This window comes from Eulemur rufifrons, chromosome 2, assembly GCF_041146395.1.
Source record: "Eulemur rufifrons isolate Redbay chromosome 2, OSU_ERuf_1, whole genome shotgun sequence".
Classification (NCBI taxonomy): Eukaryota; Metazoa; Chordata; class Mammalia; order Primates; family Lemuridae; genus Eulemur; species Eulemur rufifrons.
In genome coordinates, this window is record NC_090984.1 from 85,858,172 (window position 1) to 85,885,206 (window position 27,035).

General features: G+C 33.1%; 1 protein-coding gene across 22 annotated transcripts in view; it reads left to right on the top strand.

Moving 5' to 3' along the window:
- Positions 1 to 27,035, top strand: part of KTN1 (kinectin 1) — a 96,990-nt gene that overhangs the window by 48,184 nt on the left and 21,771 nt on the right. For 15 of the 22 annotated variants that reach the window (XM_069487061.1, XM_069487081.1, XM_069487144.1 and 12 more), the window contains 23 exons: positions 619 to 706; positions 1,379 to 1,545; positions 2,236 to 2,304; positions 3,708 to 3,745; positions 4,792 to 4,882; positions 5,259 to 5,327; positions 5,825 to 5,862; positions 6,032 to 6,113; positions 6,584 to 6,652; positions 11,743 to 11,777; positions 12,185 to 12,275; positions 12,969 to 13,037; positions 13,632 to 13,669; positions 14,380 to 14,470; positions 14,659 to 14,727; positions 15,898 to 15,935; positions 16,574 to 16,664; positions 16,744 to 16,812; positions 17,264 to 17,301; positions 20,649 to 20,739; positions 22,520 to 22,588; positions 23,975 to 24,012; positions 25,496 to 25,586. In XM_069487061.1, coding sequence (XP_069343162.1) covers positions 619 to 706; positions 1,379 to 1,545; positions 2,236 to 2,304; positions 3,708 to 3,745; positions 4,792 to 4,882; positions 5,259 to 5,327; positions 5,825 to 5,862; positions 6,032 to 6,113; positions 6,584 to 6,652; positions 11,743 to 11,777; positions 12,185 to 12,275; positions 12,969 to 13,037; positions 13,632 to 13,669; positions 14,380 to 14,470; positions 14,659 to 14,727; positions 15,898 to 15,935; positions 16,574 to 16,664; positions 16,744 to 16,812; positions 17,264 to 17,301; positions 20,649 to 20,739; positions 22,520 to 22,588; positions 23,975 to 24,012; positions 25,496 to 25,586 — 1,629 coding nt within the window. The remainder of the gene's footprint in view (positions 1 to 618; positions 707 to 1,378; positions 1,546 to 2,235; positions 2,305 to 3,707; positions 3,746 to 4,791; positions 4,883 to 5,258; positions 5,328 to 5,824; positions 5,863 to 6,031; positions 6,114 to 6,583; positions 6,653 to 11,742; positions 11,778 to 12,184; positions 12,276 to 12,968; positions 13,038 to 13,631; positions 13,670 to 14,379; positions 14,471 to 14,658; positions 14,728 to 15,897; positions 15,936 to 16,573; positions 16,665 to 16,743; positions 16,813 to 17,263; positions 17,302 to 20,648; positions 20,740 to 22,519; positions 22,589 to 23,974; positions 24,013 to 25,495; positions 25,587 to 27,035) is intronic. The other 7 variants (XM_069487070.1, XM_069487109.1, XM_069487126.1 and 4 more) reach the window with 2 other exon arrangements.

A 27,035-nucleotide genomic window follows, 5' to 3' on the forward strand; every position in this document is an offset into this window, starting at 1 on the left:
CTACAGGGTGTCCCAAAAGTTGCCATAAATAGTAAATGGGAAATTGTAGCTAAACATACATTTATTTACAAAATATTCATTACGAAATTTTACAAAATTTTTCCAAATTTGGTTTAAGAGTTTCCAAAGGAAAAATTCTGTAAAATTTTGGAATGAATATTTTATAAATAAAGGTACGTTTAGCTACAATTTTTTCCCTGTGTATGGCGACTTTTGGGACACCATGTATAAATATCCATACCTCAAAATACGAATTTTAGGTACTTAGATTTAGTAATAAACATACCATCCTGTCTTTTATAATAGGAGCTTATCAGTTGAAGGAAGATTAATAGAAAACAGGTTATAGCTAAGTGGATCAGATATGTACATATTAATAGCTATCTTGATCCAAACTTACCACAAATACTGAGTTTCTGAAATAATCTCTTATCTGCAAATCCTGTATGTTGGAGGATAGGATTGCTGTGGCTAACAAATAGGTGACTTTTAGACCGTGCGTATCTGCCTAGCAATAAGCAGATTTGAGACACAACGGTAGAGGTAGAGGATTTTTTTTTTAACGTTGAAATTCCTTGTTTGTGCTCATTTATCCTTTCTCCCTTTTAAAATATCAAGGTTCAACTACAAGAAGCTGAGAGAAGATGGGAAGAAGTTCAGAGCTACATCAGGAAGAGAACAGCAGAACATGAGGCAGCACAACAAGGTAAGGGGAAGAGGTATTCATGTAAACTTGCTATATAATTTTGGGTAAAATTTCCTTTCTTCTCCATCTGTGAAGAAAGTATTATTTGGCTTTTTGGTGATAGCTCAATAAACATAGCTTGTGTACTTTTGAGAATATCTTTATTTCTTTGGCATTTGTTAGGGTTTTAAAGTAAGCTACCTACCAGCATTGCCTGAAGTGTAAAGTTGCAGGCAACATTGTAGTAACATAATAGGGTAATGGGAACGTCACTTTGTGTGGTTCTTTTATGTAGTTATTTTCTTTCGTTCTTTGATTAAATCTTTATTTTTTTTGTTTCTAAGAAAAGACTCACTTCCTATGCTGTGAAGAGAAAAGCAACAAGAGCATTATCATCCCAAGTAGTTTACTTAAAACTGCCCACTTAATAAATGCTGACTTTTACTATTCATTTATTCTTTTTTGATGGATCCACCTGGGAGATATGGGAGCGTGTGCTGTGTGTATTATTTATGTCTCCACTATTCCCTTTTCTCCCATGAAAGGTAAACACAGCTGCTGTAGGAGCATGCAAGAGGAGAACTGGTAGAGATTCAAGGAAGGTTTTCTAGAGGAGATAATTTCTGCCTTAAGATGACTGCAATTAAGTAGGCAAAAGAAGAGAGCTTTGTAAAATGTAATGTTTTGTTACAGATTTGCAAAGTAAATTTGTGGCCAAAGAAAATGAAGTACAGAGTCTGCATAGTAAGCTTACAGATACCTTGGTATCAAAACAACAGTTGGAGCAAAGACTAATGCAGTTAATGGAATCAGAGCAAAAAAGGGTGAACAAAGAAGAGTCTCTACAAATGCAAGTTCAGGTACCTGTTTTTCCTTCTTTAAAAATAGGGATGGGTGTATACCTACTTGATGAGTGCGATGCGCACTGCCTGGGGAATGGACATGATTGAAGTTCTGACTGGGGGGGATGGGGTGGGGGGAGGGGAGGAGTGCACACTTACATGATGAGAGTGATGTGCACTGTCTAGGGAATGGACACAACTAAAGCTCAGACTCAGGGGGATGGGGAGGCATGGGCAATGTATATAGCCTGATCTTTTGTACCCCCTTAATGAGCTGAAAAACAAACAAACAAACAAAAAAAATAAAGATGGTTCTTCCGTGGTTTGGGATAAAAAAAAAAAAAAAAGATGGGCAGTGATTAGATCTGTATGTCTAGAAGAAAGAATAAGGTCTACCTTCTCCTAATTCTGGAGTGGTTATGAATAATTATAACTTTCATCTTCGAGCACTTGTCACCATATGGTATGTTTGAAGATGTGCTCACCACGGTCTTATGCTCCTTGTATTGTATTAGGAATGGAATAACATATCCTTAATTTCTATGTTATAAATTAACTCAGAATGTCTAATTATTGTTTAATGCCTTTTGGAATCTAAGAATGCCTTTTTAAAGACAGACAGATATATCTGTAACTCATTGTGTTCATATACATTGGGATATTCATTAACACCCTTTTTTCTCTCTTTTTGATTGCTGTTTATGAAAGGATATTCTGGAGCAGAATGAGGCTTTGAAAGCTCAGATTCAACAATTCCATTCCCAGATAGCGGCCCAGGTAATGGTGCTTTCTTATTGCTTATCATTAATAATAACTTCCCGGCCATTTAAACAGCCTGAGTACTTGTTGAGTGCCAAGCACTGGGTTAATAGTTGGGAGACTAGTCAATGAATAAGCAAATGATGAATCCTGAGTGCTAAACACTCTGATAATTATGTACAGCGCTGTGGGAAAACAATCAGAAAGAAATCCAAGTTCAAGTAATTGGAATGGGGTTAGGGATAGAGAGCTTTTACCATGGGAGGAAAAAAAAAAAAGTCCTCTGTCCTATCGAAAAACGGGGAATTGGCCAAATGGTGTCTAGAATAGTGGTTTATGTATTAAAGGTGTTCATTAAATATTGACTAGCCATGGACCAACCTAATATTATACTTCAGTTTAGTTAGTGGTAAACCTCCCAAAGTCTTGTAAGTGATATTGTAAGACTTGTTATTCTTTGGGAACATTATTCTGTGTTGTGAGATACACACACACGTGCACACACACACACATCCATGCATGTGTATGTATATGTGGATGTATGTATATGTGGACATATATGTGTGTCTTCAGAGTATAAATGACATTAAGAAAAAAAGAGTGAAAACTTCGAAGTACTTGCTTCCATAATGTACATACTGTGAATTTTAGTTTCAGTTCTTTAGCTGTAAAATTCTAAAAGTTATTTGTAGCAAAAAGTATTAGCTTAGAATAGAAGTCTGGCTTTTCTGTGTAAAAAGTGACTTTAAGATTAAAAAGATTAAAAACTTGTTTTTAAGGTTCACACAAGTTCATGTAAACATTGTTTTCCTAATTGTTTTCTTTGTAGAAACTGGTCTAAAATTAATTGGGGTAGAGTTACTTAATATAGGAAAGGATGTTGGTGTGGGTATACATATATGTGAATTATCAATTCAAATTGGATTGAGATCTGTATTTATCAGCTGAGAAGCAGCTCTAGAAAATTTATCAGGAATTAAATACTTAGAGAATGCTATAAGTATCATTTAAAAAGTAAAGATGAGCATGGATATTACCAAGGTGTACTTAATTATCTTAATCATGAAGCGGATCATTTCATTAAATTGTTACTAAGGAAAAGAAGCACAGGGAAGAAAAATGGCCTTTGTAGATGTTTTTCCTATGTATTGATTGATGGTCAGTTATGTAGTTTCCAGGCCTGTCAACTGTTTTATTCTAAATGTCTTATCATATGTAATTCCCTAATACTGGCTGTTGGTGATCAAACTTGCTTTCAGAATGATAGCTACGCTTTATTAAACACTCACCATGGACCAGATACTTTCTTAACAATTTTGTATACATTATTTTCTTAATTTTTAAAGCTCTATTTTGATGATTATTGTACAACTTTTAAGCTTTCTGTTAAATGCTTTTATGTGATACTGTTTTTCTTTTAGACCTCCGCTTCAGTTCTAGCAGAAGAATTACATAAAGTGTAAGCCTGCTTTTCCACACTTCTTGTATAATTGTGTAGTCACCACTAACTGATTGCTTGCTAGATGCAACATTTATGATTAACTTTATACTCTGACCTATTTAGAAAATTCTCTGAACTAGATTTGAATCAACTTTTCCCCCCCTCCCCCTTAGTGAATTGGGTTCCTAAAGATTACACATTCTATTTTAATTTATGTCTTTATCATAAAAAGAGTTGGGGAAACTTTCTTTCATTTGAATGTTAGCAATTATTTAGAAGAGGTAGTTGTGTTTTAAGAATAGGGGAAGTATGGCCGGGCGCGGTGGCTCACGCCTATAATCCTAGCACTCTGGGAGGCCGAGGTGGGCAGATCGCTTGAGCTCAGGAGTTCGAGACCAGCCTGAGCAAGAGTGAGACCCCGGTCTCTACTAAAAATAGAAAGAAATGATCTGGCCAACTAAAAATATATATAGAAAAAATTAGCCAGGCATGGTGGTGCATGCCTGTAGTCCCAGCTACTCGGGAGGCTGAGGCAGTAGGATCGCTTCAGGCCAGGAGTTTGAGGTTGCTGTGAGCTAGGCTGACGCCACGGCACTCACTCTAGCCAGGGCAACAGAGCGAGACGCTGTCTCAAAAAAAAAAAAAAAAAAAAAAAAAAGAATAGGGGAAGTAAATTAGTTTTTGCATCTAATAAGTAGTTGTAGCTACCCTGTCTAGCTATGTCATAGTATACCCTAAACAAAGTTTTATGGTTTTTTTTGTGTCATATAATTTTGCATAGACATTGATCACTTGAGTTCAGAAGACCTGAAATCTGATTTTGACATTGCCAGCCTTGTGAGGTTAACCTCTTTGATCTCAAGTTTTAAATAAGGGTGTGTACTTTAAGGAGTTACAGTAAGCATATGACAGATATTAGTAAACTGAAAGGAGCTATAGAAATGGAAGATACAGTTATGAGAAACTTCTTAAGTAAGGATGACCCTATTTAAGACTTTAAATCCTTTGATTTATGACTTCTTAATGTTTATTGAATGTACAAGTGAGTGTCTTTCCTTTTAAAGGATTGCAGAAAAGGATAAGCAGATAAAACAGACTGAAGATTCTTTAGCAAATGAACATGATCATTTAACAAGTAAAGAGGAGGAACTTAAGGTATAGTAATTTGTATAAATGGCTGCAGTATTTTATGGAACTCAAAATTGAATTACCTTGATCTTATAATCCGTATGAATATATAGGAAGAATGGAAAATACTCTGGAACTCATTTGAAATGTGTCTCTCTTTTCTAAACTAGAAAATTCTCTAGCTCTGTAAGAGGAAAAATTCAAAGGGCTTTTCAGACATGAAGTAATTCACAGTAATTTTGTGGGAAATATGCTAAATAACAGGAATTGATGGGTTTTTTTTTTCTGATCTAGTAAATTTGTAATTTAAGACCTTTGTTTAATTGTTAGGTAGAAGAGCTATTTTATAAACTTTAAAGTCTATTGTCTTAAATATTTCTAATATTCTTTTTTCTTTTTCTAGGATATACAGAATATGAATTTCTTATTAAAAGCTGAAATACAGAAATTACAGGTCCTAGTAAATGAGCAGGTAGAGCTTTATTGTTTTTGAGCATTTAACCTTAGAATTTCAACTTGTCTATTCTTATTTTCATTGATACTATGGGCCCTAATTTTATTTGTGTAAATGGTTACTTATATTTGGCTATGGTGTGAAAGCCACTTTTCTTTGACCATGATTCTCATAACCTACCTAGATGTTACTCTTATGTTAAAATTAATGTTGATCCAATGATTGATCACTTCTGAGATCAGAGGAGTCAGTTAAAACAGTCTTAATGTGTTGGCTTACTAATTAGCCTTCTGCCATTTAATCCAAAAAGGATATACCTTTTATTAAGATAAAAGTTGATCAGTGAGAAGTAAAAATACGGGACAGCAAAACATATTACAGAAATGTATGATATTGTTGTGACTTTACTACAAATATATGAAAATATAACTTTTTTAATATGTAAAAATAAGTGAAAGAATAGTTTTCAGCACTTCCTGAGAAATGATATAATTCTCATCTCATTCCAAACACAGGCTGCTGCTGCGCATGAATTGGAGAAGATGCAAAAAAGGTGACTAAAGTAGACTAAAGTAGTGCTGTGCATAGCATTCATAGATTTACATTCAAGGATAATTGTTGCAGAAAATATTGCTGTTTATAACTGATAGTTGTGCTCATAATTTATGAAGACTTGCTGAATGTGTGAAGTATTTCTTTAATTGATGATTTTTTCCTCACAGTATTCACGTTAAGGATGATAAAATAAGATTACTTGAAGAGCAGCTACAATGTGAACTGAAAAACAAAATGGAAGAATTTAAGGTGTGTAAACTCAGCTTTCTGGTATAATTTTCATTTGAATCTAGAAATACTACTTTTTATATGAAGACACTCTGAAACAATGTTTCTGTAGTTTATTTGGTGACTTATACAAACAATGAATTTTATAATAGACTTTTTGCCTAGATTATTCTATCTGTATTCTTATAATAGATTTTGGAGATTTAGTTTGCCCCAACCTTTTCTCAGCAATTTTTAGCTGGTAGTTTGTATTTGTGACTATTCTGTTTGTCTCAATTGTTGCTGTAGTGCTAGTTTCTGGTCATGGCCAACCAGTTGCTAGGGTGCATCTCTGTGTCCAATGAGATTTGAATTTTTATGTCAGTATATAATTCATCTGTCATTTTATGAATATTAAAGCAGTAATATGCATTTGCTCAAAAACCCATTCAGATGATTGCTTTATTGCCTTTTTTCTTAAAGAAACAGTAAATTGAGATTCTTTCTTCTAGATTTTAAATGACCAAAACAAAGCATTAAAATTAGAAGTTCAGAAGCTACAGACTCTTATTTCTGAACAGGTAAGGCTTTTCATGAATTACAAGGTAGAAATAACCAATATGTAACAAAATCTGGTTCTTCTTAGTAACCAATTCACTAATTGATACATTTTGCTTAAGCTTAGATATGTCTGTTAACTGCATTTCTGTTCATCTTGTATTTAAATTAAGGAAATTTTTTCACCCTGAGATGAAGTTAATCTGCTCATAAGCACTTTTTGGGAGATGGGGGAAATAGTGTAATAGAATGCATAAAAAGAATTTTTGATATATTTGACTCTTAGGATAAAAGTCCTGTCTTGACTTTTGTAGCCTCAACCTTTTCTTTTAGGCAGCAGGGTTTCTTAAAGAAGAATGAGTTTGAAACTTATTACCAGCACTTAAAAGCAGAGTGATAATGATCAAATAGCTTAACATTTCCGACACCTCTCATTCCAAGTCGTTCACTTTGAGATTATATTTATATCATAAGGTTGTTAGATTTAAATGGAGAAACTTTTGTATAATGCTTAGCCTAGTGCTTTGCATACATCAGACATCTAAACCTTAATTCCTTTCCCTTAGAGTATTTATTTTTTCCATCTCATTTCTACCCCCTACCACCACCGCTCTTCTTTCTAATATATTTATAGCAAACCACCAAAACTGCAGCAGCTTTGAATAAGCATAGTTCCATAAACTAGAGCCCAGTGGTATCTGTTCTCTGGCTGTTCCTAAATGTTGCCTTCATAGTCTTCTACACAACTATTGAAATTACAGTTTTAAAAAATATTCTAAGGCCGGGCGCGGTGGCTCATGCCTGTAATCCTAGCACTCTGGGAGGCCGAGGCGGGTGGATCGCTTGAGGTCAGGAGTTCGAGACCAGCCTGAGCAAGAGCGAGACCCCGTCTCTACCAAAAATAGAAAGAAATTATATGGACAACTAAAATATATATAGAAAAAATTAGCCGGGCATGGTGGCGCATGCCTGTAGTCCCAGCTACTCGGGAGGCTGAGGCGGTAGGATTGCTTAAGCCCAGGAGTTTGAGGTTGCTGTGAGCTAGGCTGATGCCACGGCACTCACTCTAGCCAGGGCAACAAAGCAAGACTCTGTCTCAACACAAAAAAAAAAAAAAAAAAAAAAATATTCTAGAAACTCTTAATATTAGATGATACATTACAGTAGAGAGTTTGCATGTTTACCTAATGTTAAGTTTTGGGAATGTACTTTTATTAGAAGCTGAAATGTAAGCTATTGCACTTCCTCCAGCAGATGCATGCATTCTTTATTTTAAAATTCACATTTATGCAGTTATGGAATTGGTGTAAGTAGTTGTGTCTCTGGAATTATTTTGTTAACATCTATTAACTTGTCAAGAAGTAATCCATTTATTCTCTCCCCATATGATATAAAGTGCTTTGTGTAATCTTTATTACTTTGTATGTGCTTTATCCTTGTAAACTTAAGGGAATAAGGAGAAAATGTTGAAGATATGATATTTAGTGTAAATGGTATTTAAGTCATATTTTTAAGTCTTATTTTCCTTTCTGGTATAGCTTATAAAAGATACAATATTTCATCAATTATAAGATTCCCTTTCCTTCCTCCAATTTACAGTTTTTGAAATGGGGACATATCTTGCTGTGCAGCTTAGTTGGCAGCATTTTTAATTTTTGGTGTTAAATATTAGTTGTGAGATGTAACTTTGATGACTTGGATTAGACAAAATATAACATAAATTTTCTTGTTGTGTACTTCTTATCTGGAAAAGCGGACTATAGTTTTTGTGTGTTAGTTACCAGAGATTTTGAAACATCGGTTTCAGTATATGAAGTTTTAAACCTCCTAAAATTAACTTTGTGGAGGTAAAACAAATGCCTAGAAACTGTCCTAGAATTCTAGTATTCTAGTAGTATCCAGGTGTAGGCAACTCTTACCTAGGTATAAACAGAAAACCTGAATCTTTGAAAAACCTTTCAACTTCTGTTTTTTACTAAAAATGGTATTCTCTATTAATGAATAAGCCTTAAAATTTTCTTTTCCTTTAATATCTTATGATGCCTTGAGAAATACCATTCTAATATCATGTAAAATTCCCAGTCATATTTGTGGGAGTTAATGTATTTTTTTTACAAATTCCCTTATTGTTATCTTATTGAGTCAGACTTCCATCTACTATAAGGTTTCTGTGCTCTTTCAGATGTTTTGTTAAAATGACAGTTTTTCATATGAGATGAGTTTTTGTTATAAAGAGTAGTTAACAGTCCACAGAACAAAATTTTATAGCCACATTTTTGGATTTATTTAAAAGAATTATTTGGTAAGAGAGGAAACTCATTTTGTGGTTCTAATTTAACATCTGCTGTTGGGTAATTCTTAGAATTGTTTTTCCAATCCTGAAAGCTTTTTTTTTTTTTTTTTTGCCTAGAAAGCATATTACTGTGATGTTAATGGTTTTAGTTGTAGTTGTAACTTAATCTCTTTCATCTTGGCAGACCAAAGAACCAACTTTGCGGCTTTTTCTCTAGTTATTTTGATTGCTATTGCTAGTGAAAGAAGAGGTAAAGATTAGTATAACTTTAATTTCTTTCATTTCTACCTTTTTTTAACTCATTCCTACCCAGCAGTCAGAATTCCAAGTGACAGTTGAGAGATGAACAGTTTAGTTAAATTTCAGGTAAAATTCAGGTAAAAATTTCAGTCTTTTTACCACATGGATTTTTATCTTGGAAGAAAAGATTGAGCTTATTAAAACGGAAAACAATAATGGTGCCAAGTTGTTGTTTCTTCAAGTGTAGGAAGCAGAAAGACAATAGGTATCAGGTAAGGTAACCTGTTGATACACTACAGAAGGGAAGGCTCCCTTGGATGTAGGCTTGTGGATGATTGGATAATGCAAATAAATCAGTTACTAAGATCTCATTTGCCCAGAGTAAAATAAAACTGTGGAAGAGGGGAGGATCCTGACTTTTAGTGAAGGAGCAGCATGACTTTTTATTCTTAATTCTAGTAGATTTTTAAGATTCAGCGGTTAAGATTAGTAAGTAAAAACTATAGGAAGTTTCTTCTCTTTTCCCTGCTGCTTGGTTGTATTGTATTGCAGAAGGATTCATTACTATATGAGGTATAGTTTTGGAAATCATCTAGGGGAGGAAATAGTAGGATTGGATTAGACCAATAAAGTATGAAGTAAAATAAAAATGTTGTATGGATGCTAAGCTGGGTCAGTTTTGTGCAATTGAATATTTGATGAGCTGAATACCAAGAGTACTTGTTAAACTGTAACTTCATCAAAGGAGATTCACTTCATCAAATATTTATTCACTAGTTCAATGTATGCTAGGTACTTACCTACATGCTGAGGCTACAGAAATAAATGAGATTTGATTCTTTAGTGTGGAGATAGATGTTTAAAACAGAAAAGGGGGATGAATAAAATGTCTACATGTTTAGAGGAAGAGGTAATGCCTTCTACTTGAAGGAGAGACGGAGAGGCAGCTCGGGGGACAATTACACCCATGTCAAAAATGGCCATGAATTTGCCAAACTACTAAGGGGCAATCCAGGCTGAGGGAATATAGTGTTCAAAGTCATAGCATTGTGTGGCAAAATTGGCATACTCAGAGCATAATGGCATATTGCAGAAGTGCAGAGTACAGAATCTAGGGAGTAGAGAAAGATTTGCTAGGCTCTAATTACAAAGGACTTTGTATGCTGTTTGAGGATCATGAACCTGATCTAGCATGTATGTGGGTAAGCCACTGAAGGGTGTTGCAAGAATGAATGAACATTTAGCTAACATTTTAGAAACATCACTCTTGTAACAATGAGACATTTCACTTTATGTGGTGGAGAAGTAGATAGGACTGACTAAAGGTATAATATAACTAAATGATTAAGGTGTGGGTAACTTGGACTTAATAGTATGAAGTCTTTTTGTGACATGGTCTTCAGCAAAAATAAAGATGGACAAAAACCATCTTCATGAAAGATTTGTAAACTTACTGCACGATTTGTTTTTCACAGCATAAATCTGATTTAATATACTTTTGACAACTATTTCCTTTCTGATGTTTGGACACTTTTTTCCCATTGGGAAGTTCTTCCTGTACCCCTCATAAAACAATGCTTAGGAAGTAGACACAGGGAGAAGAATAAAGTATTGTGATATTTGAGATGAGTAAAGCTGAGGGCCTACACTTAGGCATTGAAGAGAATGGGTTAATTTTACAAACATACGAAGTGCAATCTTAGGACTTGGATTTGACAATGGAAAAATTAATATTTGTGAAAAATGATTATAGTAAGATTGGGAAAAAATTAAAAAACTTAGTAAGATTGGGGATGGGGTGAGGGAAAGGAGTGGATAAAAGAATGTGCAAGGAGAAAGACCCCAAACCCATCTAGTGAGGCTGTTTAGCTGTCTGAAGGTCAGGAAATACTGAAGGGGAAGCAGACACACAATAAATTATAACAGTGGGGATGTGTGTGTGTTGGGGAAGGGATGCTAGGAGAAGGGTCAAGGGGAGTCAGTTTATACATCATGTTTTAATGCTTTATAAAGAGAATATGTTTTTGTTTGCTTCTGCAGTTTACAATCAATTTTAAAACATTATATACCTTGGTCTGGGTGAGGATTACATAATATCTACATATTAAACATGCTTTGTGCTGTAAAGAGAATTTGTGTCCTTGTCTAAGTAAATGTTACACCTTAGTATAGGAAAAAAATCAGTTTAAAAAGAGAAAAAGCCTTTTTTCCTGATATGCAAGGCTTTAGAGGCTTGGATTTTTTATATTTGAAGAATTAATGTAAAGGAAACGAGACAAATTCTCTTATCCTAAGTTAAGATTTTGTAGTGTTTGAAAAATTATTCATAAGATACTAATTCATTTTGCCAGACCATTTTATACTACTATTTTTTCTGTATCTTTTGTGTAGATGCCTTTCAGTTTTGTGTTTTTTGAATTAAATAATTCTGTAATTACTAGCAATCTTCAAGTAAGGGTCATTTTCTTAAATTTTATATCTTTTTAGCACTCTAAGCAATTTCACAAAATTTTATTAATTAGTTTTACTTCATGCAAACCTGATAAAATTAAACTTTTTTTTGGGTGGCTTTTATTTTAGCCTAATAAAGAAGTTCTGGAACAAATGGAAAAATGGTAAGAGTTAAATTTCTTTTTATATTTTGATGGCTCATTTTTACAAAATTTGAGGTAATAGAATTAACTGCATTAATCTAGATCCTTAAAATTCTCTTTGTATTTTGTAGTGGAAGAGAATATGGCATTCTATTGAGGATTTTAGATTACATTATCGTTTGTGGGTTTCATGTGTGGCAGTTACTTGTGTAGGCTGGCATCTAAGCATGCATTACTTGAGCACATTTTATGTTGGTAGAGAGGAAGTAAGTACCCTCAGACCGTGGAAAAAGATCCTCAAAAACTTTTCTCGAATTAAAAGTTTATAAGAAACTATGGATAAAGGAGTTAATCTATATAAAATATTTAGAAATGATATCATTTTCTTTGAAAAATAGTTCATACTTGTGTTAAATTTATAATTTCAGCATTCAAGAAAAAGATGAGAAGTTAAAGACTGTAGAAGAATTACTTGAAACTGGACTTATTCAAGTGGCCACTAAAGAGGAGGAACTGAATGTAAAGCATTTTATAGATTTGTTTTCCTTGTGGTTATTCAGTGAACATGAAGGGGTTTCATTGTAATTTGTGTAAGGATTTTCCCCGTAACTTTTAAACTTAATATTACTCACATTTTATAAGTTTATATAATGTCTTTTTTCATTAAATTTAAGATTTTTTTTTTGAACTATAAAAATGCATAGTTGATTGCAGCATTCACTGCCTTCATGAGATAGATGCTATTGTTATAGTTTGTAATATATGCTTCCCCACTTGCACCCATTTCCTGATATCCAAATAACTAGCAGGTGTTTTATGTTCATGAAATGGCATTGGAGGCCAGGGAAAGAATATATTGCAGTTGTATTTTATAGTTGTCATTTGCCTTAACTAACTTGATTAGGATAGGGTTGCTGAAAGAAGTAAGTTAAAAGATGTATTTGAATTTAGAGTCATGGCTTAATTGACAAGTGGTATACTGTTTGGAGGTTGTGTAAACACAAACAAATATCTGTGAGTGTAATTGAATTAAAAATCCATTTGGCTAGCTGTAGAATTTACACAATTATAGACACATGGAAAAAGTGGGATTTTGGGGCCTTCCAGAGAGGAAAAGAAGCAGCTAAAGAAAAATGAGAAGCTAGTGTATTTTAAAGCTAGCTGTTTTTTCAGAAAATAAAAGCATATTGTGCTTATGTGTCTTTGAAAAAGGCAATAAGAACAGAAAATTCATCTTTGACGAAAGAAGTTCAAGACTTAAAGGCTAAGCAGAATGATCAGGTAATATATATAGTAAATTCTACAACCATTCTTTTATTAATAAACAATGAACAAACCTGTTAACATAAAAACATACCAAATCTGTTGTTTGTTCCTCCTTCTCTAAGATGAAATTTGTCAGTTATAGTTTTTATCTATGAATGAGTAATGACTTGATTGTCAGTAATAGAGACTGCAATTTATTGAATACTGACTGTATGCCAACTACTGCAGAGAGTACTCTAGATAGGATATTATTGCTTCTTATACAGTGGTAAAAGGTTTTGAGTGTACAAATATAAAGTAAGACTCTAAATAATAGTAAAAAAGGTTGCCTAAAATTAGGTAATTTCCTAGTTGTATTTCTCTTTATCTGTTTAGAATTATTAGTTAAATAATTTTGACATTTATCTACTGCTTTTTCTTTTGGCTTACACTTATAAGTTGTCTGAAAGCCACTTATTTTCAAAATGCTATTTATTTTCATTATTATGACATTAAAAAATAATCTCGAATTCCTGGGCTTACTTTTCCCATTTGGATTTTATACTTTTCTATTTCTGACCCATGTATATTTTGAACAAATTACTAACTGGAATACTTTCCTATTTCCAGGTTTCTTTTGCATCTCTAGTTGAAGAACTTAAGAAAGTGTAAGTGGTAATATTATTGTAAACTGATCTTTCTCATTTGGTTCATTTTCTCAGTGCTCATAAATCAAGTTTTATTATGCAGTTGGGACAGCTGATGCATGTTAGTTTATTAATAACTTTCACTCTGATTTTTCATTGATGGAATAAGAGACCTTCACTGTGCTTTCCCAAATTCAATGTGATTAAAAAAATCAATTTCCATAATTGATTCCATTTATTATTTTCTTAGGACATCAAATTGTTCTGTTTCTGCAGTAGGAACTATTAAAGAACATGTTATATTGGATAGAGAGATCAATTCCTTGTATGTATTCTCCTCTTGAGGTGTCTGTAAAGTTTGATGCCATAATCGTGCATAAGTTCTACCACAGCTTTCAGAGCTCTGAAAGCCAATATCGTTGAGTGGAACTTGATTGTCTCCAGTGTTCTTCATGGTGCAAATCTTATATCTCCTATGTACTTGTGAAGCACATCACCAGCTTCTTGTGTGTATAGGCATCAGCCATCTGGTAATTGCTGATTAGTTCTCTCTTAATAGGAGCTTTACAGTAATCCCCCTGCCCCCATCTGCAAAGATATGTTAATATTTTACTTAAAATGGGAAGGGGTTGATTTGGAGAGCCTTTTCATGATTTGGTGCTATTTTTATATCTTAGTTGGTGGATCTTGGTGATTTCTGTTTAAGTGAACACTGTGTTTCTTCATTTAAGGATCCATGAGAAAGATGGGAAGATCAAGTCTGTGGAAGAGCTTCTGGAAGCTGAACTTCTCAAAGTTGCTAATAAGGAGAAAACTGTTCAGGTATTGGGAGAGAAAAAACTGTGTGTGTTTTTTTTTTTTTTTTGTTTTGTTTTGTTTTGTTTTGTTTTGTTTTTGGTTTATCAACATTAGTTAATGTCATTTAATTTCATGTGTTTGTCTGTGCCTTACATTTTATGTCAATTTCTGTGTTTCCATTGTCCAATCTTGTCTGTTTTGTCATTGTCAAGGGTTTGAAACAGGAAATAGAGGCTCTAAAAGAAGAAATAGGAAATGTCCAGCTTGAAAAGGCTCAACAGGTAAAAATCCCAGAGCCATACAGCATGAAAGATTTATTAGTTTATGTGTTATTTATGAGCTATTTGGTTTTTCTCTTGTCACTAAGAATAATCTTTAGTTAGTAGTGTGCTATAATATTGGGTTATGTGCTTTTTATTTTTTTTTGCCTGATTGAGAAAGTGTTCTTGATATTTTAATCTATATATCTTTTAAAATTTTTAACTGTTAAAGGTTCTTTTCTAGAAAGTTTTCTGTATTAGTGTTTCATTTTAATTTGCCAACTTAAATGAAACATAAAACACTTCAGTAAATTTTTTTAACCCTCTCTCCCCCTCTTTAAAAAACAAAAACAAACAAAAAAAACCCTGCATGACCAAAATATCTTATTATAGAATATAAATTGCTCAGCCTCTGCTTGTAGAACAAAGTACAAGTTTCATTGGGGATTTCAGAGGTAGATGTGATTACTGAAAATTGAAGGGTTTTGGTGAATTTAGTTTGACAAAGCTTCATTGGAAAAGTGGTGAGGTTGCATGGAAGAGATGATTCATTCATCTAACAGATTCCTTCAACAACATTTATTGTCAAAGCACTAGTCAAAACACTGTGCTAGTGGTTGGAGATGATATGTTGAATGAACAGGTCTGATGAAAAGATCATACTTCTCTAATATAGATTGAGAGTTCAGGAAAGTCTCCTCCTGAGGAACTCACATCTAAGCCAACATCTGAAGGGGCAATGAGAAGAGAGAAGAGAGTGGGGGAGAACAGTACTATTGGACTGTGTGTGATTTAGAAGGGGGAAAAAAAAAGGTTAAATGGGACAATATAGAATACTACTGAGTAGTTGGCTTTGAAAATGGGTGGAGAAGAGCTTTGATATGGTAGGGAGGTAGGTGGAGAGTTAGTTAATATTCTAATTTTTACAACTGTAGATGTAATCACATTATTTAGACTTATTCATAACTGTCTTCCTTGTCTCCCCCCTCCCTTTTATATTTTTAGTTTATTACTTTTACTCTCATTGGAGTCAAGAGAAGGTGAAATCAAAATACATCTTATTTTGGCATGAAAAATTCAGCTAGGGTCTTTATAATTTGAAATGTACACATTATAAAGTCTTATATCATAAAGCTTAATAAGGTAAATTGAAAGGATTATGAATTGCTTTTTCTGCCCTTTGTATTTTAGTTATCTATCACTTCTCAAGTTCAGGAGCTTCAGAACTTGTAAGTACTATTTCTCTCATTTTCATTTAATATCTCTTTTTCACAACTTAAATACAAATAGAATGAAAATCATAGCTTCTTTTTATTTGATGTCAAGTAATACTTTAGAAAATATCATATTGTCTCAAAAGGCCTTAAGGTCTTAATTTTTTCATTAGGCTTTAACCTATAGTTTTTTTTTTTGTGGAAAGTAGCTAGGATGGGAAGTCTTAGTTTTTGTGATTTATAATCTGAATATGACAAACTGAGTTGCTGCTCTTTTCCCATTTTAATAGCCATGTGAAACTGGCATATATCTCACACCTAAACCACTTGTAATTAGCTGTCTAAATTTGCTTGTATTGACTTAAACAGGGTATAATAGAGGGTAAGAGTAGAGCTACCGTAACTTATTCAATATCTAGATCTTCAGTGATAGAATAGTTTTCTTTAATCATCTCATACTTCCTAATTTGATTATACCTCCAAAATCTTGTATGCTTTTATACTCAAAGTATTTTTGAGTTTATTTTAATTAGTTTGTACTGTGAATACTACCTAAAATATACTTTTCCAGTCTTTTTTGTTTAATATCTCTTCCAGTCTTTTTTATGGTCATGTAACATTTTCATTTATAATTCTGATTAATTTATTGTCAGATTAAAAGGACAGGAGGAACAGATGAGTACCATGAAGGCTGTTTTAGAAGAGAAAGAGAAAGACTTAGCCAATACGGGAAAATGGTTACAGGTAAGAAATTAAAAGCAAAAGTAAGAAACACCTTTTTTATACTTGAATATCAATTCAGTTCACACCTATTCTTTTTAAGGATCTTCAGGAAGAAAATGAATCTTTAAAAGCTCATGTTCAGGAAGTAGCACAACATAACTTGAAAGAGGTATAGTATAAATAAATTACCAACGCACTACATAAAGAATGAGAAATCTTTAACGTACTAGAGATTAAGAGGTTAATGTTTTGAGTTTCTTTGTCAGAAAACTTATATTGTACCACTGTTAAAATGTTAACTTTTATTCCTGTGAAGTTATACTTAACTGCTTGATTTGTCAGCGTGATCCTAAAAGCATTTCTTTATCCTTACTTTTTTAAATGAACTCTTAAGCTCACTTTTAACTGTTTAATTGATGTATTAACCTATAATCCTTTAAAAAATAATCATTAAAAATCAGTTAATAAAACTCATTCTGTTTTTGTTTTATAAATGGCCCATTCTTAAATTTACCACATATAACTGGGTTTTCATTTTATTGGTGGGTGATTTTATACATATGTTGTAATAACTGATTTTTTTTTTATGTTAGCATTACAAATGTGAATCTGTTTCTTAGGCATGTTCTGCATCACGATTTGAAGAACTCGAGATTGTGTAAGTGTACTTTAAGCCAGCATTTTGAAGAGGAACTTCTCATTGTTTTCCAGAATGTGGTTAAATATTATGAAGGATTTCTTCTAAATCATTAACTTTATTATTAAGTAGGAATTATAGTCTACAGGCAAATATGCTAAGTCTCTATTTAATATAATAAAACAGGCTCTTTAAATGCTTTCAAATGCCTAGAGACTTTATTCTTTCCAAACCCATTTTCTTAAATATTCTTTCTGTAAATATAGACCGGTTTTCAATTCTATTACAAAGTTTGCAATTATTATAAAGAGATTAAAATTATTTCAAATTAAAATCACTTTATTTTTGAATGAATAACATCTCTGAATTAACCAGAAGATAATCTTAGCCATATCTTGATGAGTATTGAATCTTCTATAATGGTAATTTATTTATAAGGAAAATAGAATTTGTCCTATCAGTTATCCTGTGCTAAATAGGAAAAATATTTAATCAGCACATAGGAGGTGTCAGTTTTTGTAGATGTTCATCCTAGAAAATTTTTTATTCTATAAAATCTATTCTTTTAAGCTAAATCAGTCTACAATGGTGAGGAAAGTTATCTGGACTTCATCTTTTTGGTTTTTCCTTGATGTGATACCATCAGTCTTTATTGGTATTTGTTTTAAAGAAGTGCTCCTTTGAAACCATGTCTTTGAAACTAAGATATTGAAGATATTTACTAGATCATTGTCTTTATGAAAACAAGGGTGATGACCCTATTTTTGTCACCAGGATTGCTCATTGGTACAACTAACTGTGTAACTGTCAAGGTGCTCATCTCTCATTTACTTGTAAAACTTAGAGACACATTTGCGACCAACTTAATAGTAGGTATATAGATAATTACATTTCCCTTGACTTTTCTATTCCTTTTTTAAATTAATAAACATTATTTTGGTGGGGGGAGCAGCTTTAGGTTTACAGAAAAAATTGTTCCATGTACTCCTCCAGTTCCCTCTATTACTATCTTGCACTAGCCTGCTACCTTTGTTATAATTGATGAGCCAATGGCAATACACTGGTATTAACTAAAGTTCACAGTCTCCATTAGGGTTCACTCCTTGTAGGTTTTAACAAATGTATGATAACGTGTATGCATCATATCATACCGAATAGTTTTATTGCTCAAAAAATCTCTTGTTTTCTACCTATTCATCCCTCCCTTCCTTTTTCTACTCTACCCCTTTCCCCTGCCCCAATCCCTGGCAACCACTGATCATCTTACTGTCTTCATAGTTTTGCCTTTTCTACCATGTCATAATGGAATCATACAGTATATAGTCTTGTTAGATTGGCTTCTTTCACTTAGCAATGTACATTTAAGGTTTACCCTTTGTTTTCATTCTTTAATCCTATTCTTCATGTGTGCTGCTTTGTCATTTTTCATGTAGGACCTATAAGCATCTGGATATTCTTTCTAGAGTAAGGTGGGATAAAAACTGTTCAACTGAACAAATACTTGAAACTTTGTTATGTGCCTTCTGGCACTGAGGTTACTAAAATGGATAAGTTCCTGTCCTGAGGAAACAGTTAACTGTTATGCTAGAAGTCTGTTGCTTTAGGATGACAAGAGCAGTTGGGATTCACTTGGGCTAGATACAGTAAGACTTATATCTGCGTTGGGTGAAGGAGGACCATATTAAATTATGTGTATTTGGTTATTAAGTATGAAATGTCCGATTTCCTTTAGTACTAAGTTTGACAGTTGTTACCTCTGACATTTCACCTTGACACTTCTCGTTTTTATTGTGAAGGTACATCCTCATTCTTCAAATACATGTTTTGGCTTATGATTATCTTTCATATTTTTTTAAGAGTAATTTTTGTAGAACCATGGATAGGCCAAAAATTCATGTTACTTTTGAATATGAATTCTGTCATGGAACCAATGCAGCTCAGCTCGAAATACCAACGAAGTGTTTGGGAAGGATGTGGCTAATTCATGCACAGTCTGTAGATGATTTGAGAAGTTCCATTCTGGTGATCTTAATCTTGAAAATGAGCCATGTGAGTGACCTAAGACCAAGGTGGATAATGATGAGCTGAAAGCTGTAGTGGAAACGAATCCATCTTACTGCATGAATTAGCAGCAAGGTTGGATGTTAGTATTCCAACAATATTGGGCCATTGGAAACAAATTGGCAAGGTAAAGAAGCTGGATAGATGGGTTCCACGTCAGTTAAATGAGTGTCAGAAGAGAAATTGTCTCCGAGGCTTGCCTTTATTTGCTCTCACAACATAAAGGGGAACCGTTTCTATGCGGTATTGTTATGTGTGATGAAAAATAGATTCTTTTTGACAATCACAAGTGTTTGGCACAATGGTTGGATAAAGATGGGTGCTGAAACACAGTCCAAAACGGAATATTCATCAAAAAAAAGCTAATGGTATCTGTTTGGTAGTCCAGTACTGGTATTATCCACTACAGCTTCATGAAACCTGGTCAATCGATTATAGTGGATGTCTGCTGCAACCAGTTGGACAAAACGAGGATGCTTACAATTAAGCAGCCAAGATCAGTTAATAGAGACAGGCCAATCCTCTTGCAAGACAACACTTGACCACATGTTGCATAAATAATGCTGCTCAAACTACAGCAGCTAGGCTTGGAAACTCTGTCATCCACCATATTCACCAGACCTTGCACCAACTGACTACCACTTCTTCCAGGTTTTGGACCACTTCTTGCAAGGAAAAATACTCGGTTCTCAACAAGCTGTGGAAAATGCCTTTGGCGATTTCATTGCCACTCACTCTCTAGGCTTCTTTGCTGTTGGCATAAACAAGCAACCATTAAGATGGCAAAACTATGTTGATAGTTTAGGCACATACTTTGATTAATTGTACTGCTTCTTGTTTGAGATATAATAAACTACACTTTGATTTGAAATCAGACATTTCGTATTTAATGACCTAATTAAAAGCATCCCTTTAGCGCAAGGGTTAGACATTGTAATTTCCAGGGTCAACAAATTATGGTTAAGATTCTTGGGAGCAAAACTGATTTCTTTTTAAGTGGTAATTTTCATAAGGACTTGGTGAAATGTAGTTTTGCTTTTAGCCTTTTAGAGTATGTTTCTAGATAAAGCCATATTTGCTTAAGAAATGTTAAGTATGAAATAAGTTGCAGCAGTTTTAGGATGTATTTGACTTTGAGTAGAATGATCCTGGAAATAATCTTTCAAAAGAAACATAAGTTGGTGTAATATGGGGAGAAAAAGCTGGTATATATTGTTTTTACCATCTTTTTTCTTAGGAGTGATATTAGAGTTGGTTTTCTTTTTTTATGTACATTAGTAAATATAAAGTCTTTCTAAAAATTCTAGGTTGAAAGAAAAGGAAAATGAAATGAAGAGAGTAGAAGCTATGCTAAAAGAGAGGGAGAATGATCTTTCTAGCAAAACAAAGCTGTTACAGGTAAATATGAGCACTTAAAATTAATTATTGTATGAATAGTCTTTGCATGTTTTTAAAAATTTTTAACTGTTACAAAGGGAAATAGAATACAGAGTGAGTCTCTCCCACCCAGATATTTCTCAGCGATAACTACTACTAGCAATTGTTGGTATATCTTTTGAGAAAGTACCCAGGCATAAATGTAAGTATGTATGTGTACATGTTTGTTTTAAAAACATACTATTTTTAACCATCCACTTTTGTGTTTTGCTTCCCCACCCCCCACCAATTCACATAGAAGCACATTTCTGTCTTTAACTTTTAATAGCTTTATGGTATTATGTGGTTGTATCATTATTTATATAGCCAATCCTAGTTGATGGATACCTAGATTATTTATTCTCTTACAAACTATACTACAGTGAATATCCTTGCACATATATTTTAAATACTTTTACTAGTATATCTGTATTATCAATTCCTAGAAATGTAATTCTGGGTCAAGGTTTTTTTGGTTTGTTTGAAAGATATAAATAGTTTAAATAGAAAATCAGTATCTTTTCACCCTCATGTAGTTAGTATTTAAAGTACTTACAGAACATTGATTTGAAGTAATAGCAAATTTGTAGGGTGCCTATGTTGTCTCTGATTAGTCTTGTTCATATTTCATGCTTCAAGGGTTGGTTCTGTCACATTCCCTCTCCCTCCTAAGTAGGTTCATTTTTAACTTTGACAATACTAATAAATTGCCCTTCAAAAGTGTTTTTACTAATTTACACTCTTGCCACTGAAGGCCTTTCCACCTTCTTCCTCTCCAACACTGACAAGGATGAAAACGTTTGGTATTATACTTGAAAGATGGTAGGATTGTTTTTAATTTGCATTTGATTGTGAGAGAAGTTAAGTATTTTTCATATGTTTAAGCCATTTGTATATGAATTGCTTCCTACATTTTTTCCTTTGGATTGACTTTTTCTTACTAATTTATAAGATCTTTTTTTAATATAGTAAGGGAAATTAGGCTTTTGTCATTAAGTGAGGTGATTTATTTTCCCCAGTTTTTCTTTTCACTTCCTTTGTGTTTTTTCTTCTTTTGAGAGTTTAAAGCTTTTATATACTCAAATACAAGTAATTTCTTGAGTTTTAAGTCTTGAGAAGAAAGGTATCTCTCACTCTATGATCGTAAAAATATTTTCACATATTTTCTTCTAATACATTTACATTTTTTGTTTAGATTTTTTATTCATATGTAATTTATTTCAGTAAGCTGTGAGAGTAGCATTCTAGCCTTTAAGGAGAGAAGGCTAGCCTCATTCTTAAATAACCCATCATTACTGCAGTGGCTCTCCCCAGGGGAGCAATATCTGGAGACATTTTTCGTTGTCACAGCTGGGGGAGAGGTACTGTTGCATCTAGTAGATGGAGACCATGGATGCTGCTAAAGGTTTTACAGTGCATAGTCCTGTCCCCACAACAAAGAAATAGCCAGCCCCAAATTCGCTACAATTCAGATTGAGAAACCTTGAACTACCGATTTGAAATGTCGGTCTGTACTAAATTCTTACAGGAATATGGATCTATTTCTGGTTCCTCTTTTGTTCCATTGAGACATGCCCACTCTTAGGCTAGTACTAAATACAATTACTCTAATTTCATAGTATGTTTTTATATACGGCTTATTATACCCATTTAAAATAATTGCTATTTTGGAATTTTCCAAGCTTTTGTGATATGTTTCAAAGTTTATATGGAATGTAAACATCTCTGTTTAGTTACTCATCTTTAATTTTTGTTTAAATAGGAGGTACAAGATGAAAACAAATTGTTTAAATCCCAAATTGAGCAGCTTAAACAACAGAACTACCAACAGGTAGGTACCATTATTAGATGTCTTGCCTTTTATGTGGTAAAAAATTATATAACCAGTGACTGTAAGTACTTTTGTCATTTTTGTATTTTCATTGAGAATAAGGTACGTGTTTTATTTATAAGTTTATCAAATTTCCCATAAAACAAAGCAATTGCTATGCTATATCTAAGGTAAAATAATCTACGAAGTATATACAAACAATGTTATTATCTGAATTCCAGCTATATTTTGTATTTGTGTGTTTTCTGATCCTATAGAATGCTTTTCTTAGTAAGTCAGTTAAAATCCTGTAGAGGTGGGTTTAAAGATAGGTGTGTACTCTATCTCCCGTCTTCCCAAACGAAACATCAGTAATTGGAGAGAAACTATCAAATGTGTAATATTGTAAGTGTTAATCTACAACTATTTAAAATAGCTTTTCAAGGTGTAATTCTGCTTGGTAAAAATTAAAAAAAAAAAAAAAAATTTTTTTTTTTAAAAGATATGTTACTCAAAATATCCTTTGAATTAATTTATGTGGATAGACCGGAAAGTATTTTGAGAGACGAAAGAACTAGAGTCCTTGTGGACAGGAAGCTTACAGTAGTTTAGTCTGGGAAATTGTAGTTGTTAAGGAAAATATACCATATGTGAAGGGGCTATGTGTCTTTGCATATGATATGTAATTAACTTTTTGTTATATGTGAGGAAATTTTCTTTTCCTAATTTTTCTTTTGATTTCATTTATGGTAATTTTTTAACTTGCAGAGGCTTAAGGTTTTTATATAGTCAAATGAATTGTACAGTATGAAAATTTAAGGTATTACCTCAATGCTTTGCACATAGTAGGAATTTTTTTTTTTTTTGAGACAGAGTCTTGCTCTGTCACCCTGGGTAGAGTGCAGTTGGCATCATTGTAGCTCACTGCAACCTCAAACTCCTGGGCTCAAGGGATCCTCCTCCCTTAGCCTCCTGAATTGCTGGAGCTACAGGCATGCACCATGACACCCCACTAATTTTTCTATTTTTAGTAGACATGGGGTCTTGCTCTTGTTGATCTTGAACTTCTGAGCTCAAGCAATTCTCCCGACTTGGCCTCCCAGAGTGATAGGATTATGGGCATAAACCACTGTGCCCGGCCCATAGAACTTTGATAAATCCCTGCTAAATGAAGAGTTTAAGTATGTAGTGATGATGAAGATTGGATTTACCGTTCAGTATATTTTATAAATTTTTATATATTTTTATTAAAACCACTTGATTTTAATAAAATCAAAGTGACTGACATGGAATATATGGTATTTTTACGTTTGGTGGTGTCTTAATTTATATCTGAGAAGAACTTTAATTTTTTTTAAAGTCTTCTAGAAAGCTTTGTTTTGAAATAACATTTAACTCTTTTATTAGGCATCTTCTTTTTCGCCTCATGAAGAATTATTAAAAGTGTAAGTATTGATTCACTATTTGGGAAGTGGTAACTATTTTTATGTGCTAAACAGTTCTCAGATAAGCAATTTAATATAATCTCAATTGGTCACCTAATTTTTGTGGTTCTATTTGGGTATCTTGAACTTCGGGTCAGTAGAGCTTAGCTGTGCCTTTGGCTGACTTACGCACCTTTTTATAGTATTTGGATTTCTTTGAATGTTTTGTTGAGAGAGATGTTTGGTTTCTAGGCATTCAGAAAACATCAAATCAAACTGTATTTTGAAGGCTTTACTAAATGGCCCTCAATTATCTCTATTATCCTACTGAGTCTTCTTTCTTCTGGATATTATTGTGGAACTGAATGATGTAAATTTTGGTTTCTGCATTTTTGAAGAAAACTTGTAATCTTTGTCGTTGTCTCTTTTAAGGAAATCTCTTTTTATTAAAACATTTTTCTTTGTAGCCTGTAATTTTCTCTAAGATGCTTCATTTAAGATCATTTCAGATAAGTTAGCATGTTTCAACATGTTAATGTAAACCACATTAAATATATTAGTAAGTGATACAAGTAATCTAAATGTTCTTCCATCTTGGTTTGTTTACAAAGTTATTTACTAGGTTAGAATTATTTATGATTAAATTGAGTTTTGACTATATAGTGCAAGGATCAGCAGACATTTCTGTTAAGGGCCCGATAGTGAATATTTTAGGTTTTGTGGAATACACAGATTTGTTTCATATACATTTTTTAAAACAACACTTTAGAAATGTAAAAGCAGCTCTTAGTTCAAGGACCATGCAGAAACGGACGGTGGGGTAGGTCCAAAGCCCTAGTCTGCCAACCCATTATGTAAAGCCATATTCTTAGGGAAGAGCTACTATTTGTGATTTAACTTTCTACCCAAGCCACTCTCAGCTATAATAGAATCCAATTGTGAATCTTTGCCATTGCTTTCTACAAATAACTAAGTCATTGGACGGGACCAGAAAAAAACATGAATCCTGAGATTGGTGTGGTCTAAAAATGACAAGAAAACACCTAGCTCACTTTAATATGATACTTTTGTTGTAGATTAGCCACTTAAAGTGAAAACTGATTTCATTGACTTCTAAAAAAAGAATATGTATATGGGACTGCTTCTATATCAGTTTAACTCCTCTGAAAATAGCTACTGATCCAGGTAGAAATAGAAATAACTATAACTATAGCAGTTCATATATTCATGAACTGTCTCTTAGGGGATAAGATTTCTCTTTAGCATAAACCTCAGCATATCATATTGTGTGCAAAAACTTATTTTAAAAATCATTTCTGAAATTAAGCATTCATAGGATGGGTTTTCCATGGTAAAGAGTAGCTAAAAATTAAGTTAATGCACTTTTCAAAGCATTGTCTACTTGGTATTTCTATTTTGTAGTAACAAACGTTGAAAGATAGGGATCTAAGTTGTATTAGTGTTTTCCTAAAATCTTGCTGTATGTTTTTATGTTCTGATTTAGAATTTCAGAAAGAGAAAAAGAAATAAGTGGTCTCCGGAATGAGTTAGATTCTTTGAAGGATGCTGTTGAACACCAGAGGAAGAAAAACAACGTAAGTAAATCTTTAGCAAAATGAAGCTTTCCTTTTTATTACTTCCGCATGGAAATAAGGTTCAGTAATGTTTTTTCTTTGGATCCACTTTTACTTTAAATTTCTTAATCTTTGTAAGAAAGTACTATTTTGTGTGTAACTTTTTGGAGGGTGTCATTGGAGTAATCATTTTAATCAAAAGCAGATTTTTGGTAATAAGTGAAAAGACCAATTCTTAAACTTAGAAGTATCATTTTAAATATTCAAGCTGTAATTATCATGCTTTTAGCTCAAAAAACAACTAAAAATGTGATTGACTTTTTGTTGGACTTTTATTTGGAAAAATAATTATTTCAGCTCAGTATTTTAAAATCAAAGGCATTTCCTCTGTTTAGATTGAGCTAGTCTTTTTGTAAAGTAAAAGTAATGCCAATATTCAAACCTAGTATGGTCAATAATTAAGCCTTTTCAGAGCCTTCTGGAACCTCCCTTTTTAACTGAGAGGTGGTTCAAATTTTGGTAGTTGTATTAGAAGCCTTAGAACCTGAATACATTTATACTAAAACAGGAAGAGATAGTGTTTTAAGAAATATAAATCGTAATACTTAACACTGAATAGACAAATAATGAATTTAGGTGAATTTCTTAAATCCTCTCTTACCAGAAGGTGGCACCTATAAGTAGAATCCAAGCATTCTTGTTAGAGAAGGAATTTTTGCACACAAAAGTATTATTATTAAGACTTGAGCAAGGTTAATGAAATCTAAGAGGGTATTGACAATAAATGGATATGTGTTTTCTATTGTAAGTTAAATTCTTCAAAGTTTGTGTTGAATTGTTAATTTAACAAGTTGGCATTTTCTTGCACCCCTGAGTTTGTCAAAATTAGGTATGTGAATTGCCATTTGTGTGTTTGTGCAGTGTTACTAATGGCATTGCTTAGCCATAAAACTTGAGGTGAACTTGCCGATATACTGCTAACATCTTAACTGTGTTTTATTATCGGGATTCTGAGATAAGGAGGGCGTGGTAATGCCAATCTAATCAAGCAGCAGCAGCGCTGGAGGCACTGAAGCTGTGTGAAAAGAGCCAGGACACTGGAGGCCGGCAGATTGCAGCATCATTCTGATTCTAGTTCTGCCACGTCATTTGATGTGTACACTTGGCCAAATTTCTTAACCTACTTGAGATGTGGTTTCCCCATTTATAAAATGGGAATAAATACCTTGTGGGGTTGTTGTGAAGATTAATGAGGATTTGTGAAAGACCTGGTACAATGTTTGGCACATAATTAAGCATTTTATAAAGGGTGATTATTGGCTTTTTTGGTTTGTCTTTATCTATTTAGATTTCTAATTTAGAAGAAAGAATGAGATATATCAGATTGTTTTTATATTTACTAATGAAATGCTATTAAAATCTAGATCCTTCAGAGCTCATTTTTTAATGACCTCTGTTTCCTCTTCCAAG